General features: G+C 41.8%; 1 protein-coding gene across 7 annotated transcripts in view; it reads right to left on the bottom strand.

Moving 5' to 3' along the window:
* AKT3 (AKT serine/threonine kinase 3) overlaps positions 1 to 15738 on the bottom strand; it is a 153921-nt gene extending 138183 nt beyond the window's left edge. For 4 of the 7 annotated variants that reach the window (XR_014317073.1, XM_082755555.1, XM_082755554.1 and 1 more), the window contains exons 1-2: positions 15266 to 15405; positions 3126 to 3280 (exon numbers count right to left, since the gene is read on the bottom strand). Coding sequence is in view for 4 of the 7 variants with exons in the window: in XM_082755555.1 (XP_082611681.1) it covers positions 3126 to 3171 (46 nt within the window). In the remaining 3 variants the exon portion in view is untranslated. Of the gene's footprint in view, positions 1 to 3125; positions 3281 to 15265; positions 15406 to 15604 lie in introns of those variants that run through there. The other 3 variants (XM_082755551.1, XM_082755553.1, XM_082755552.1) reach the window with 3 other exon arrangements.
* Positions 15739 to 16438: the final 700 nt, after the last annotated feature.

Consider the following 16438-nt stretch of genomic DNA (forward strand, 5'->3'; position numbering starts at 1 on the left):
TTTCACTGCCTTCTATCATCTGAAGTTCTCAACTTCTGACTGTCACCTTTTGCTCACCTAAGCTCATGTAACAGCTTACTTTTCCTCAGTGTCATCTACTCTCACCGCAAGGAAACATCTTCTTGTGAAGACTGCTCAAGGCCTAAGTATGACCACTCTTAATTAAGTAAACTTAATTCTGGCATTTCTTTACCCTGAGTGCTGAATGATTTTAAAATAGGAATAATTTAGCAGCTTCATCATTTAAGTGTTCGGAGAACAACAGCACACTGAGGCTTCTCATGTAGAATCACGTTGACTCTTCATGCTCAAGAGCAGGGTTAAAGACTTACAAATGTACGACTGTCAGCCCTCTATTGACATGGATACAGCACAAAGAATAATAAAGCAAACATTTTCTCAGTGCATTTCACAGCCATTAAGAATCACAATACCCTGCACTAACAGAATCTCTCCTCCCCAGTCTCTATCTCAGCTTCAACTTTTAGTTGATGCCATCTCAACTTTTCGGCCTCCCCTCTCACTCCTACGCTCAGTTCCTTTAACTCGACTTTTGGCCTATCTCATTAGCTGGCTTTTCAAAACTCTTCTTCATCCCCATACTTTCAAGTCATCCTCATACTCCTTGACTGGGCTCCAAATTGCAGCAAGAGATTGCTCTGTTCTTTTCCTTACATCACAAACCACCCTGACGTATATCACCACCCTGACTGCTAAAGGCAATAGATTTTAAAGGTCCCAAGCTATATCCACATGACCAAGTAATTTGGCATAATAGAAGCAGATCAGTCAACTGAAACAGCTGGTGCCCAGGCCCCCGTTTTTACAGCATATAGGGTTTACAAGTCTATTTCAAGTTAAATTCAGTCTGGTGCCTCAAAAGGAACATTACACCATGCACATGGCTTAGGGCTTTCCAAAGCACCAGCTGTTGGTTTGTACCTTTATGCCTCAGCTAGGGGCTGGAATTTACTCAGCGCATACCTGTAGAGGAGATTCCACACTGTTTTCCTCCAGGAGGAACCTAGTTTGTACATACCAAAACCAAAACCACTTGGAGAACTGAAGCAAGAAGCGTTAAGTAGGGATGATCAGGGAGCAGCCTTTAAAACTGTAACAGCATTATAGCTTGCAGAAGCAGTGCAACTTTAACCAATCCCACCGTGCCTCTTGGTACAGACAGAGAATATTCAGCTGACAAAGTGTACACTGAGCACAGACAAATTCCAACTTTCAGAGTTTAGATTAAGTTCAGATACTTTTCCTTGGCAACAATAACAAAAGTGCTTAGCAACTCTGTCTCCAGAGCAAGGTCAGGGTAGAATCTGTAATTACATGAAATGTATAACCATCGAATTACATGCTTACAAATTTTTGACATTGAAAAACTCTGCTACACTTTTCTTCTTTTCAGAAGCAAAACAAACACTTTAATTGACCAATAAGTGTAATAGGTCATAGAAAATTTAGGAAAACATTAGAAAGCATAGAAAAAAAAAAGTTACCAATAGCAAGAAGGAACAAAACAACCATACATTCACTCAAAGTTCATTAAAATGAGGGAAAAAATGCATGTCATGAAGTGTCTTTGAAAATAAAATATCTAACAAAACTGACATAAAAATGCAAAATCCATCAGCTTTTCTTTAATTAATAGATTAGTAAAACAGCATGAGAGGGAAAACTTTTACACTTCCAATTTTCAAATATTCACTAAGACATTTAGATTCACTGTACAACATTACAATCCTTTTCTGGACCTCAGTTATTAATGCATATCACAGTTGCTATTGTGTTTTAGTAAGAATGAGCAATTTATATGACATTATGTAAGAAAGAACTATTTGGATCACCCTAATCATTTTATAATATGCTTGAAAGAAATTATGTGAAATAAACAACAAGGGAAATCAGATAACCAAACAGAGCAAGCAACAAGTTGGGAAGGAGAAACAATTAAAAAATTTAAATAGCTCCTGCCATGCAAAATTCGATTTGTTATATACAAAAAATATATACTCCAAAACGGGAAGCAGGCCTTCAGCTTCTTGTACATTAGCCCATTTTCATCTGCAATACCCACAATGAAATACCGAAATAGAGTTATGCAGGAGAAATAACAGAATAATAAACTTCTCTCATTCTCTTGGCTTCTTTAACATTTAATGTCAATCTACAATAAGAAAGCTAATGATGATCTTTGTCTTTGCATGCTGCTAATGAAACAAAGCATTTCTTTTTAAATTAAGGGCAATTTCGTTCACACTATTCAAGTCTAAATTCTTCTGGGCTAGAATCACAGAAGCTTGTGGCATACATCACCCTGTAATCCAGATCACCTTCTCTCTGCAAGAGAGATGATGTTCTTTTGGAAATAATCTTGTGCAACACCACAACCCAAAGCAAAGCAGCATGAATTATGGAAGATTTCATTCAAAGTCCATTACATGGTACAAATGCCATTTATTTCTAGAGGTTTCCCACTCAAAACATACAGCAACATTCCCAAATTTGAAAATCACACGGTAACAGATTATGATGTGACATCTCAATAATTCACAGGAATTTAACCATAACAGAAAATATTACTTTAGACTGGCTTATAATTAGGAACTTACTCTTTAATCATATGGCTTCAAGGTCTGCAGGGCAATTAGATATATGCTGAGCTTTACACAAGTAGTATATCGATTTTACAGGGACTACTTGAGTATGTAATATAAGCTGAGCCACATATTGGCATAGAGGAAGTTACACAAAGTATTGCACCCACAACAGCTCCTATGCAACCTTCAACTGTGCCCCTCTATTTCTACCTCTAAGAGCTGCCACCACCACCTACTTAGTCTGATACAGGGGTGACAAGAGCTGCAGCAGCAAGGTTAAGTGGGAATTACCAAGTCCAGCTTCCTCCTTACTGTCAGTTACCCACGTAAAACAGGGGCAGTGCTGAGAGTTAAGTATTAACATGACCCAGGTCTTAATGGCCATTAATTCCATATGGTCAGATTAGCTTGCTGCAGACTAGAAAATAAATCAAGAATGCTCCCAGCATAACTGTACAATGCCACTGCACACAGCCTGCTACACACCACAAGAACTTTGCATTAGGAAGTGGAACTTACCCCTCTTCTGAACCCAGCCTTCCTTCACAATGGTAACATCGCTCATGATGGCTCCACTCTGAACCCCCGACTCAAAAGAGTATTTCTTTGAGTTATCAGCTTGTCTGTTTGGCTTCTCTTCTGCTGCTCTTCCCAATTTCTACTGATGAGTCACCCTGGAAGGAAATATTAGAGAAAGAATTTAAGTCTTTTCTGTTTTTCTCATTTGACAGCCAACAAAAAAAGTCTTTGTTGATGTCTTCCACTGACTGAGCTCACACTAAAAATCTGCTTTTTTTTTTTTTTTATTAATTAACCATATAACGGAATCATATTTCTATAGTCTTACAGCACATTTTCCATGAACACCTTGCTACTTAACAGACCCAGAATGTGTTACATTTTAAGTCACGTGGCACTATTATAAAACGCACACAATAAAATTCCTTGTACTGATGCACAGGATGCTGTTAAATGAAACGGTGCCAGTACTGCTTCACAGGTCCAGCTTTGAAGCCACAGTATCTTTCACCATTCCCCCATTTGTCAGAATCCATGCAACTGGTAAGTGATTCTATTATTAAGACTGCATTGATCAGATCAAGAGTGAAAGGAAATGGAAGGAAAGGTTCTGTAAAGGCACTTAAAGCCAAAGCCTTATGATGATAACCATACCTATAATGCTTAACTGTTAAAATCTGTATTAAGCAATTCACCAGCCATGCAGTTATTTTTTTCAAAAAGTTTCAATTAATTAAAAAAAAAAAAAAGGAAGAAAAAGAAATAGTAAAGGCTACTGAAATATAATATTCTTCCTACTTCCACTATACCTACATGATAGCCAGTACAAACCTCTAAGTTTTTACAAACAGCAGCACCAACAAGTATGTGAACAGAGAAGCAACTTTTTAGGACTGCAAATTAACCAAAAAAGCCACACTTTAGTTTATGAAAAGAAGGAGTGCATGTTTTCTCAGGGCTTTAAGCCAAGCGGTGACAAGAGCACTCTCTTCCCTACAAGGAAGAAAAAAAGCTCGCAGGGGGCGGAAGGAGGCCAGCCCTACAACAGGACATGCCGGTCCCAGAAGCCACAGCTCTCCCTTCCACCACCTCACTCCCAGACTACCAACAAGCTGAGAAGAAGAGATAATAGCACTGCAACCAAGCAGGAAGAGAAGTCAGAGGGCAGGAGAGGTCTCCTTTTGCCAGCAGACTGCCTTTCCCCTCCATCCTTCAAAACAAGGAGGAACATCCAAATCATGCCAATCTAGGAAAGGGACTTCTGTGATGGTGGAGGAACACCCTTCTATGGCTGTACGCACAGGAGCACACCTGTACACACTGGAGGAGGGACACACAGTCCAGTTCAGTACTAAAAAATCCAGCATATACATATCAATTTAGTGTACTGACCAACAAATGTAAGCGCAATAGAAACAAATTCTCCTAAAAGCAACCTGTGCAATGAATGAATGGAGAATGGACGGGGAAATAAACTGTTCTAATCCAACCAAAAACAGGGTAAAAAATGAACCATTATATGTGCACAGGTTATTTCCAATATGTCATTTTAAAAATGTGTATTTGCACCATGCAGCAGCTAGATGGAAGGCTACTTCTGTATGGATGTTGTGCTGTGCAACATAAAACTTGGTATGAACATTTTTTCACGTGGCATGCAACAAATAATGCAGTAGAGCACAACTCAGAAATACTGAGGGTGTATCCATTTTACAGTTACGCGTTCACTTGTTTTCTCAAAAACAGGCAGTAATTCAGGTACTTAAAATTAAAAACTGCAACGTTGAATCATTTAGTAGCACAAAGTTTAAATAATATTGAAAGCATTGCCTCTGTGACATCCCTTTGCACTGGCAGATATGACGGGAAGTCCCATGCAGGTGATGCACACCCTTTTGCAACAGCATCACGCCCCACTGTGTCCAAAAGGACACCAGACACCTCTGTTTATGTAAACACACACTGCCTTCAGACCTTCATGTTTTTACAAGAATTAAAAGAAAATGTTACATACAAGGTTTTGGAAGGACAGGAGATGGTTTCATTAGTGTCAGTTCATCTTTATCTGGTTAGACTGTGCATTACCAGGTAAGACAATGTGGCAGAAATAAACACAACAAGCACACCTTTCCACGGCCTTTACCTCACTAGTTAGAGAGTTATTTTTTGGGCCATACTCTATCAGAAGTTTTGTTTATGCTCTTCAGTCCAGTGATAAGCAAGCCCAACAGCTGTGCCCGGACAGAGAGACTGAGACATGCGGCTGACACAGGTGCCAGTTCTGCCTTCCTGGATGGATGAGGGCAGCACGGTATCAGTTCCTACTCCAAGCACACACATCTTTACAGAACCAGGGGGAGCAACAATGATGCAAGAACAGCTGTTCTGTGATACACAAGCAAGCACATCAGTATCCCAACACCCGACTTCGGTTTGACTTTCCTACCAGGCTTCCAGTGCATTCCTTAACACATGATCACAGGCAACTTTTTTCAACTATAAAGACAAAATAAGCAAAATACTTAGCCTGGGCTGGCATATGCTGTGATTTGTTTTATCCTATCTGTTAATCTAATGCAGTTCCCAATGTTGGTGTGTTCTTATGGAAAGTGCAATAATTTATTTTTATTGGTACAGACTAAGCTGTAAGAAATGAACTTCTGCACTAAGTAGCAATGATCTTGTCTGCCCACATACTGATCATTAAGTCCATGATTCCTGTAGACATATAGTTTTAATGAATGAATTTATGCTTAAAGCTCCCTATTTATCCACTGATCATGATTAAGTTAGTGTTATTTAATCAAAATCTGATCTATGACTGATTTTTATCTCTGCCTGTGTCCCAATAACCTTAAATGCAAGCCTGTAGGACAGCATCCTACTCCTTCCATGGACTACTACATTGAATTTCAAACAAAAATGCCAAAATGCAAAAATCAGATAAATATGGTGACAAAACTAACCAAATTATCTCTGTTTCAGCTTCACAGTGCTACCAGAAACAACTTAAGTAAAATTATCAACAGTTGTATGCAGACATAATGGTTATAGTGATCACTCCCTTAATGGGTAATTAAAAGTCAATCTGAATTACACAGGAAGCTGTAGAAGATAAATCGAAGCATTAAAAGACTAATGAAAATAAAGGTTATACATTCACACTACACTTTCAAGAAGCCATTTGTAAGCATCTGTAGTATTATCCCTTATTAAATTCCTTTGAGGCTTTCTAAAAGCTACACTCATTCACTCAGAAAGTCATCCAGCAACACACTTTTGAAAATTACCTATTGTGACGAAAACTGACCTTAATGAAAAACAGACATACAGAAACCTTTACCCTGAAGATGCACTGGTGCATTTCTACAGGCATAAAATAGTTCCCTATAACATATGGAACAAGAACTCTCATAAGGGAATAGCATTCCATCTACAGTCCAACTATTTCAAGAAAACCTACAGAAACGTTCATGCTACACAGCCTGCACAGAGCTTAAATACTCCTTAGCCATCAACTCTGCTCTCCCAATGCACTTCAAGTTCCAGCAGCTGTTACAGAGTAAATATTACAGTTTCCCCTGTTGCTATAGGATGGAATGGGGAAAAAATGTGTAAGAACTGAAGCTGAGGATGTTTTGCATTCCAGCTGCTACCTACAGGGAAAAACCTAACTTAGGTTTTTATTTATGTTCCAACAACTGAAGAACAGGTTGGATTGCTTTTTCTTTTTTCTTTTCCACTTTATCAAACAGAACTTTTAAGAGGTAATTTTCCAACAGTACATCGTATGTATTTTGCACAATGTATCAGTCAGTCATGAATATGCATAATAAATACAAAAACCTATCATCTGCATGCTTTGTGGTGCAGTTATGACAACTTACTCCATCGTGACCGGTTACAAGAACGAAATGTCTGCATTTATTTTTGGATCTTGTAAAAAAAAAAAAAAAAAAAGTTAATTTTTTTTTCTTTCCTCTTTGGAAAACTATTAAGCCACATTTTGGCATTACATGGAACACTTCAGCACACTTCAGAAGGACTAATACTACAAAGAATTCTAAGTTCCTAGCTGTAATGGTCACAAGGACATCTTTCTGAGCAAGGATCAAACAGAAACTTCTACATGCAACAGATCCTACTGAGACTCACAGTTTTCCCAAAGTGTGGTGAAAAACCAACACCTTTTCAGTTTTCATCTTGAACTTTTGAGACTAACAGCAGTATAAAGAAAAAGTTCGTTTCATGATGCTATCGCCTAGGAACTATAGGACCTACTCTTAAAAGAAGCAATGGGCTATTCAGTATGGAGAAGACACCTTTTCTCAACTTATATTTTTGAATTAAATGAGGCACTCACGCCCATTGCAGCAGTCAGGCACCTCCACAGACTCAGTGGATGGGGAGAAGGAAATATTTTCCTTCCAAGCAGAAGGAGCAAGAACAGTGTTTCAGGTCTACACTTAACAACCACTATGTGCAAGTGAATAATCATCAAGACTCGTAAGAGCAGACAACACTCCCTTGGAATCTGGGCATCCTCCCATTTCCCCAGTGACAAGAGACAGCTGAGTACAGAAGACAGTGCCCATAAATTCAATGTAAATTGTATGATTCAGGTTTCTGTTGTAAGAACTTTCATAAACAGAAGCTCCTACTTTCAACAATTTTGGAGCTGAGAAAAAACAGATACTCTCACATTTACCAACTTAAGCTACCAGAGAGAATACCAACAGGATCAGCTTCACCTCTTCCAATGACTACCCCTACAACTTCACATACCATTCACAACCCAGTGATTATATAAACCTAAATGTATCAGGGAACTGCCATTTTACCTTTTTCAAGTAACCATTTGTTTAATAAAATGCTCTGGGGAGGTGGGGATAGAGGATGATGTCCAAGTGAATCTTTCTCTTTGCCTGACTCACTGAGATTCCTTGGTCTTCAACATAATCAGAGCCAAATCTCCTCATCTTTACATCATTTCTCAGAAAGGTACACTGAAAAATTATGTTTGCACACACAAAACACACACTAATACAAAAAAAAAAAAAAAAAGCTCTTAATTAGTCATCCTCTAGTGGCTATCATACCCATGTTTGTTTATCTGTTTTAGGGGCATTTTTTTTCCAGATCAAGTTCTTAGGAGGTTTTCTTATATCCTCCAAAGTCTGAATCCTCCAATGCATCCAAACAGACTGTACTGTAGCAGTCTTCAGTACTGTTTGTAATCACAAAGTGAGAAATTAAAAAGTTAAGGCTCCAAACTAAAAACAGTTCTCTGTAGGATGTAAAGTTCAGATTCAAGTTTTATTTATATGAAAAATGCATCCATATCCTCTTCCCCTACCCAAGTTGTTATCTGAAAGTCTGGTCAAACAATAAGAGGATACATTGCACAGCATCAGAAATTACACAAAAGACTATGCTGCAGAACAGAGATTGTTACAAAACTTCCTAAATCAAAATAACCTGTATTACTAATGGAAGAATCACATCCAGTTCAGTGGTTTATCTAAAAAGTAGTGTATTTATACAGGCTTCTACAAACTACATATTCTGCAATTTTGGTTATACTTCAAAAACGGTGCAGTTGGATTATGCCCCTCTTTATGGTCTCAGGAGAACTGACTAATTTAAATAGTGTCACTACTTAGACTGAGAAAAAGGAACCTGCAGAAAGATAATTTTTGTTCAACTTCAAACAACTTCTAAACAACAAAAAAAAAATCACAAAAAATACATTAACTGGTTTTACAATACAAAGAAATATAATAAAAACCAACATTCTAAATACATTCTAAATCTATAAAATCTTTACTGCTGTATGCACAATTAAGACACTTAAGCATACCCCTAAACAATTTCTAATTTTATATGTTCCTATTTTACAAATTTTACAACAAAGATAAAAAAAAAGATATCTCTGCAACAGGCATTGCAAATATTTTTTTTAATCGTATTCTGCACTAAAAATCTCGATGTCATTAAGAATATTGACATTAAAAATTATTCCTGACAATTTTATTTCCTAAGCCTTGGCTTGGAATTAGAAGGAGGATAACAAAACTAGCAATATTTACACTTTGTGGTAAGGAAAAACAAGATGCTTTAGAAAAGATAAATAGGTCTTTATAAAGCACACATATGTGTATACTTTGTGCTTTAATATTTTCAGTCTTCTGTCTTCACTTACTGTATGTCAAAAAGCTGCACATAACTCATACATGTTTAGATAAGCGAGTTAGAGACTTTAGATAAATTCAGTTGTGACTGCAGTCACACTTAAATTTTAATATATTAAGTTATATGTTTCAGTTAGATTTTGCAACTGAGTAATTTGCCAATAAAGAAACTATAATCCTGTATTCTTTTTCATATTAGAATGACAAATTAAGCTATTTTAAGGGACAAAGGTACAATTAAGGTAAGGTGAACAAACCCACCCTTGTCTTTGTTTACCAAGGTATAAAGGAAGTTTCTAACAGTAGCTAAATTGTTTCTCTAGAATCCCACATGAAAAAATAACAACCCATTGTTTGCATTGTTTTTATTGACAAAAATGCTTTGAATCCTTTTCTCTCCCCAGTCAGAGAAAATAAAAATAAATAAAAAAAAAATCAGACAGGAGAGTGAGAAAATAAAACGTATGAGAATACAGGTCTGAAATTCAACCAAAGAATATATTTAAAGCAGTAAATGTGAATGGAGGGCTAAAGTTATGCATTAGAGAAAAAAGTTACTCAGACAACGAACTTGGGAGAGTTTTGAGACTTAAAAGAAGTCAAATTAAAGATTAGTTGAGGATCATAACTATGACAGCCATATTCCACTCAACACTTCAAAATATAATAAATTTAACTTGCTGAGGATTAACATAGGAATACTCTTTCTTGCCATTTCAAGATGAAGTTCCTTCACTCTTTAAAAAAAAAAAAAAAAAAAAGTTTTGTAATGTCTCAAACTACCAAGCAAAATTAAACTCAAGTTTCATATTTTGAAAACAAATTAAATTGGATTTTTAAGTCTATAATACCCTGAAACAGGTTGTCTAATTTGTGAAATGTCACAGAACCAAGAAATTCCCATACATTCTGCAATGAGATAGGTTAAAAGATATCTAAGAGATACAAAATAGAGCTTCATTAAGCTCATATGTTTGATTTTTGGTAAGATAGTAACTTTTGTGGAGCACAGCACCATAGTGCATACACAATGCCAAGCACATAGGTGAAGCCACAAAGAATTAAGACAATAAAAGTCAGAAATAAGCAAAGTACCATGAGTACTGGGAAAAGGAAAGTACTGAAATAAATATGTGCTCTCAGACTATTAATATACAAGATGAAAAAAGTTCAATGACATGTCTACCAAAAGACTTTCATTCAAACTCCTAAATTAGGATTTATTTATTATTATTTATGTATTGTACAAATTAAATTCTGAATTTGCTTGAAAAAGTGATTCTTTCCCACATAGCCATCAAAAATTGCTGAACTTGCTAATTCTACCACTACAACATGACCAGAACTACACTCCAGCTTCTAATCTAAACCTTTTGGATCTGCTTGTTCATCTTCAACAAGCATTATTCTCATCAACTTGAGATCTGAATGTCCTAAGCACAGAATGAATTCTCTACAACCACAAATGTAGACTGTTCATTTTTCAAAAGCATCTTGTCACTTGAACACATTTAAGGCTAGATGCAGTGCCTACTAGACAAAGGTCTTCAGCAAATGTTATACAAAAAGACAGATTACATGAAACTCACACATTTAACCTTAATTCTTTGCCCTATAGTATGTAGCTTTAAGAAAAACACAAGACAAGTTGTACCAATCACATATCCCAGGAAGCACACTAAACAGTTGGGAAAAAAAAAAAAAAAAAAAGAGAGAGAGAGAGAGAAAAAAAAAAAAAAACACTTTTGTTGGTAAAAATTGTTTTGAAAGCCTGCTGAGACTCCACCAAGAAATACTGTATCACTTTTGTGGGGTTAAACCACCTGTAAGAGAAGCTTTTGACCTCTAGGCACTGCCACCCCACACCTAAAAAAATCCAGTGGCAAGACCTTATTGATCTCTGTAAAGCTGAATCAGGCTCTTCACCTGTGCTCCTACTGTGGGATGCATTCAAATAACTTCATCGCACACACAATGCAGTAACATCTGACAAACAGTGCTATCACGTCATTCAGCCATGTATGAAACACTGAGGTCCTGGCTGCATTCTTAAGGGAATTATTGCTGCTCTTTAGTCAGGATATTCCAGAAAAATTCACAGGGTAAGAGCTTGTTCTTAATACTCTTTTTGATCAATAGGACTCATACCTAGACACTCGCATAGAAACACATGGAAAGATAGGGTTGCTCAAGATGGATGCGAGACATAAGAAGTTATTTCATCTAAACATAGTCAATGTTGACACTAATATCAAAAGTCTGAGAAATATTTAAAATGATCAAAAGCAAGCATTTTTCTATACACAGGACAAAAATGCTTCCTCTCCTTGAAAAGAATATTTAATGATATTTGTAACTTTTTTTTTTCTTTTTTTTTTTTTTTTTTTTTTTTGTAAGTATAGACTTTGCCACAGCTTCCTAATATACCTGAACAACACCTTTAAATAACAAAGACAAAAAGAATCTGTTTGGAATCCATCACATGTGCCAAAACTACTTCAATTGCCATACTTAATGTTGATGTAGAGCTACAGGACAAGGACAAAATGCCATACCATCTATTACTACAGCCTTGCATTTTCTGCAAGCTTTTTTTATAATTTTTCTCTTCATATAAGCAGCCCCGAATCTGCTTCATACAAGCAGCCCAGAAGAAAACACAAACCAAAACTTTAAATATGATTTGACACCACACAAAGCACTAAGAAGTTACCTTTCCTGTTCAGTAGTTTTGTTTGTTTCTCTGGCTTTAATAGTTTTGTAAAACACTTTGAATAAGCTTTTCCATTTACTATGTAACTACGGCTTAGAAAAGAGTCTTCTACATAGCCTGCCAACCTGTTGCAAAGACAAGCAACAAGTGCCACAAATTTACCAACAAGAATTTGCAACACTCAGGGCTGCCCTTCCATGTAACCAGGAGGCAACATACTAGCAGACACGAGGCTCCTCATCCCAAAGATCCCTTGTTTTCCAGGCAGTGCCACACTCCCTGACGGACCTGTTGTGCTAGACAGCAACCCCTGTCCCTGACATGATATCCTTGGTAACCATCTCCTAACAGAATGAGAGCCAATCTAATACTCTAGAATGAAGGGCAATCTTACAAGTGATGGTAAATTTCATACATATATTGGAAACAAAACTGACATTTTAAGGTAAATAAAACTTGCGAAGGCACACATTTATCTGTTCCACTCTCTTTGAACCATCAATGTTGTTCACAAAAGGAGCACTGCACATTTTGAACAGAACGCTTACTTTATTAGCTGGGAAAAACAAACCAGAGGTCTTTGGGCACATAGTGCTGGCTGACTTGGGACAACTAACATCCCTACTAAGCATGCAGCTACAGTCTAGTGCATTCCTTTTAAAGCAACTCCATTTATGCATTAACCATATTGAAATGGAAGTACACTACAAGAAAGTTTTCACTCTACCTATTTCAAGGTCCTCCCACTCTCCAGTGTTGGTTAAAACTAGCATCGTGCCAAAGCCACCAAAGATGCCACCAAAGTTGGACTTCCACGCACAGAGTCGACCTCTCCTGCTGCATCATTAGCAGCACAAAATGAAATTACAACCAAATACATTTATTAGAAACTGAATCTTCTTTATACTAAGAACAGCACAGAAATTTCAAATTTATTTTAACATTTGAACTACTGCAATAAAGGTATCATACCTTCCAAAGCAATCAAGTATTTCAAAGTTATTTCACCAAAACAAATAAACAAACAAACAAAAAAACTTCTTGGGTATAGAAATGAATATCTCTTTAAATTGGGAAAATTTGCACACGGAAAGTGAAAGAAGACTAAATAAACCAGTGGCAGACAAATTCCAAGTAGTCTGAAGGATGCCGCAGTTATTATACAAACTTCAGACACATGCTGTTTCAAACTGAAGTCGGAAGTCAAGATATGGTTTCTGGGAACATCTTGCAAACAGAAGCTTGGGTTGCAAACAATAGCAGAGCTCCGGTGGTTTTGGGGTAAGCTAAAGAAAAAACACTACTGTTATCCCTTCCTTCCACAAAGCATTTGTTCCAGTGTCAAGATGTCAACATTTTCCAGTACAAGTTAATGCCATCGCAGCCTTAACACTGTATCTGCTTCAACTGGGGCAAGATATAAACTCGTATGTGTCAGATGTCTCATGGGCTTCCTGTAGAGCAGCAGCATGTTGTTTAACCAGGCATCATCTTCCCCCAAACTGCCAAACAAGTGAGGGAGCACGATGCTGAAATACAACTTTCTATGAAGCTGCCCATGAAGCTGAAGAGCCCGCTGAGGTAAGGCAAACCTAGCTAGAGGAAGGCAGGAACGCACCACAGCATTGACCACCTCAAATATGAGTTTCACTGGTTTTACCTGTGTGTGTGTGCATACACCAAACATCTATGTTAGAGGAAAAATGAGTTATTGAAATATGATACAAAGCTTTCCAGGAAACAGGATTTTTCTTATCTCTACAGTTTTTCTTTGGCTCTCATTTGAACTTGACTGACTGTCCGCATCCAACCAAAACAGATCCACGTGGGCTATAATTAGCAATCCAATCCAATTAGTGATATTGGGGTCAACTTAAAGGCTCCTGCCATAAAATAAACAAACAAGCAAAAAAAAAAAAAAAACAGTCCTAGAGGCGGGATCTTGAGTTGTATGCTTATCTTAAGAGCCAAAATAAGCTTTCTTCCCTATTTCATACACACTTTTCATATTTGTATACAGAAGCTAGCAACAACAGGTCACGCTGAAGAAGTCCTTTCTCAGAAGTTTAGGACCTCTCATTTGCATGCCTCTTGCCCTGGGAAATTGATTGCTATGTACAAAATATGGTGAGGTATGGGGGAAGTACGTCTGCCTATTCGCCAAGTTTTGGTAGGTCCTAATTAAACAGCGGCAGAAGAGGCGGCTGCGAGTTCCTTCAGTCCTGGGAAAGGCTGGCGATGGAGGTACCTGGGGCATTGGGGTTTTCAGAACAGAACTTCTTCAGGAGAAGTTAAGCGAGTCAAGCCGTAGGCGTTATTTTCATAAAAATAAAAACGAGATCCTGTAGATGTAGCCGAGTAGCCAACCAACTGATAGCTACATTAAAAATATAGCATGAAGATGTGGAGCAATGCAGTTGTTTACTCCCTACCAGCCGCACAAAACCAGGAATTTGGGGCTTTTCTTTACATTTTTTTAGCCTAACCCCGTTAGATAACCCAGCGTGGCAGGCTCTGGGTAGCGAACCAGCAGCAACCGCGCCGCCGCCGCGCTGCCCTCCCCTCCCCGCCAGCTCCCGGCCCCTGCGGCTGGGACACGGCGACAGCATCCCCCCTATCGCGACACGCGCGCCCCGGCGACATGAGGGGGGGGGGGGGTGCAGCACGTGCGGGGCGCGCCCCCGCCGCGCGTCAACTTGCTCGGCATGTGCGCGGCGGCCTCCATGATGGCTGGTGCGGGAGGAGGAGGAGGAGGAGGAGGAGGAGGAGGGCTCGGGGGCGGCGGCCGGTTTGTTTACTCGCAGGCAGGAGCCGCCAGCGGCGGCATCACCCGGGCGGCGCGGGCACGCGCGCGGCGGGCACGCGCGCGGGGCTGCCAGACCCCCGCGCCGCAGTCACCCCCGGCGCGCTCCCGCGGGGTGGGGGGGATAAAAAAACGTGGGGGGGAGGATAACGGGGGGGCTGCGCTCGCTCCCGCCGGGGGCGCGCCCTGCCCGACCCCCCCCCACCGTTACATAACGCCCGCACCGCCCGGGGGGGGGACCCCCGCCCCCGATCCCCAGCTTCCCTCCCGGTCCCCCCCCAGCCCCGGGCCCGGCCCGGCCGCGCCGCCGCCGCCGCCCCGCGCCCCCTCCGCGCCCCCTCCCCGCCTCCCCCCCCGCTCCCCGCCCGCCTCCTCGCTCCCTCCCCTCCCGCCCCTCCCGCCCCGCCGCCGCCCGGCCCCTCCCGCCCCGTACCTGCAGAGGCGGCGGCGGCGGCGCCGCGGGCGCTGCTGCGGAGCCGGAGGGCGGCGGCGGCGGCGGCTCCGGCTCCGGGGGGAGAAGGGGAGGAGGGCGCCGCTGCCGCCTCCTCCTCCTCCCCCGTCCCCCCGCCGGGCTCGGCGGTCCCCGGCGGCTCCGCGGGGGCGGCAGGAGGCGGCCCCGGCCCCCCCCCGGCTACATGGAGCCGCGCGCCCCGCTACGCACGGAGCCGCCCGGGCGGGTAGCGCGGCCGCGGCGGCATCGACGCGCGGGGGTCAGGAGGAGGAGGAGGAGGAGGGCGGCGGCGGCGGCGGCGGCTCCCCCCGGCGCACTCACCCCGGAGCCGGCCGGGCCCCGCTGTCGGCTCCTCCCGCCGCCTCCGCCGGGCTCGTTATTGACTTTCAGGAAAACTCCCGACGTCACCGGCTCCCCCCGCGTGTCTCCCCCTCCGCGGCGGCGGCGGCGGCGGCATCGGCGGCATGCCCAGCTCTCGCGAGAAGCGCGCCGGGGCCGGGGCCGGGGGGGGGCCGCCAGACGGCGCGGGGGGAGCCAGACAGAGGGGGGCGGCTGAGGTGAGGGGGGCGGCGGGGACGGGGCCGCCGCCGGCTGCGGAAGGAGGCGGGGAGGCGGCGGGGACGGGGCCCGCCCGCCCGCCCGCCGCGGGGCGGCCCCGGTGGTGCTGCAGCCCCGGCATCCGCAGGGCTGCGGTCGCCCCGACGGGCACACGGATGCGCCGCGGCGATGCTCCCGCACGGCTCGGCTGCCGGTGCCACCCGCGACAAGGACGCGGCGCCGGTGCCCCAGACTGGTGTCGCAGGGTGTCCTCCCTCCCGCACCCCGCCTTCCTCTACAGCCCTTTGAAAGCCCAGTCCTGCTTCTGCCTCTCCTGCTGCAGGGCTTCGCCGAGAATTTCTAGAGGATCCAAATAATCGTATGAGTTGGCATAGGACTGGAAAGTTGCCTCCAGGGGCAGCGAATCCATTCCCTGCTGTGGTAGGCAACCGTACCGCACAATCCCGTTCATAAAGCTGCTGAGTTTCATCTTCGAGCTGCAGAGTTTGTTTGCCCTACTGATTGCACTAGCAGGCTGCACCCTGTGCTCCCCGTCCCCTGAATTCTGAAGAAAAGCAACAAAATATTTATTTGATTAACACAACTTTTTGGGAAATA

Source organism: Aythya marila (genome assembly GCF_965140915.1).
Source record: "Aythya marila genome assembly, chromosome: 3".
In the NCBI taxonomy this organism is placed as follows: domain Eukaryota; kingdom Metazoa; phylum Chordata; class Aves; order Anseriformes; family Anatidae; genus Aythya; species Aythya marila.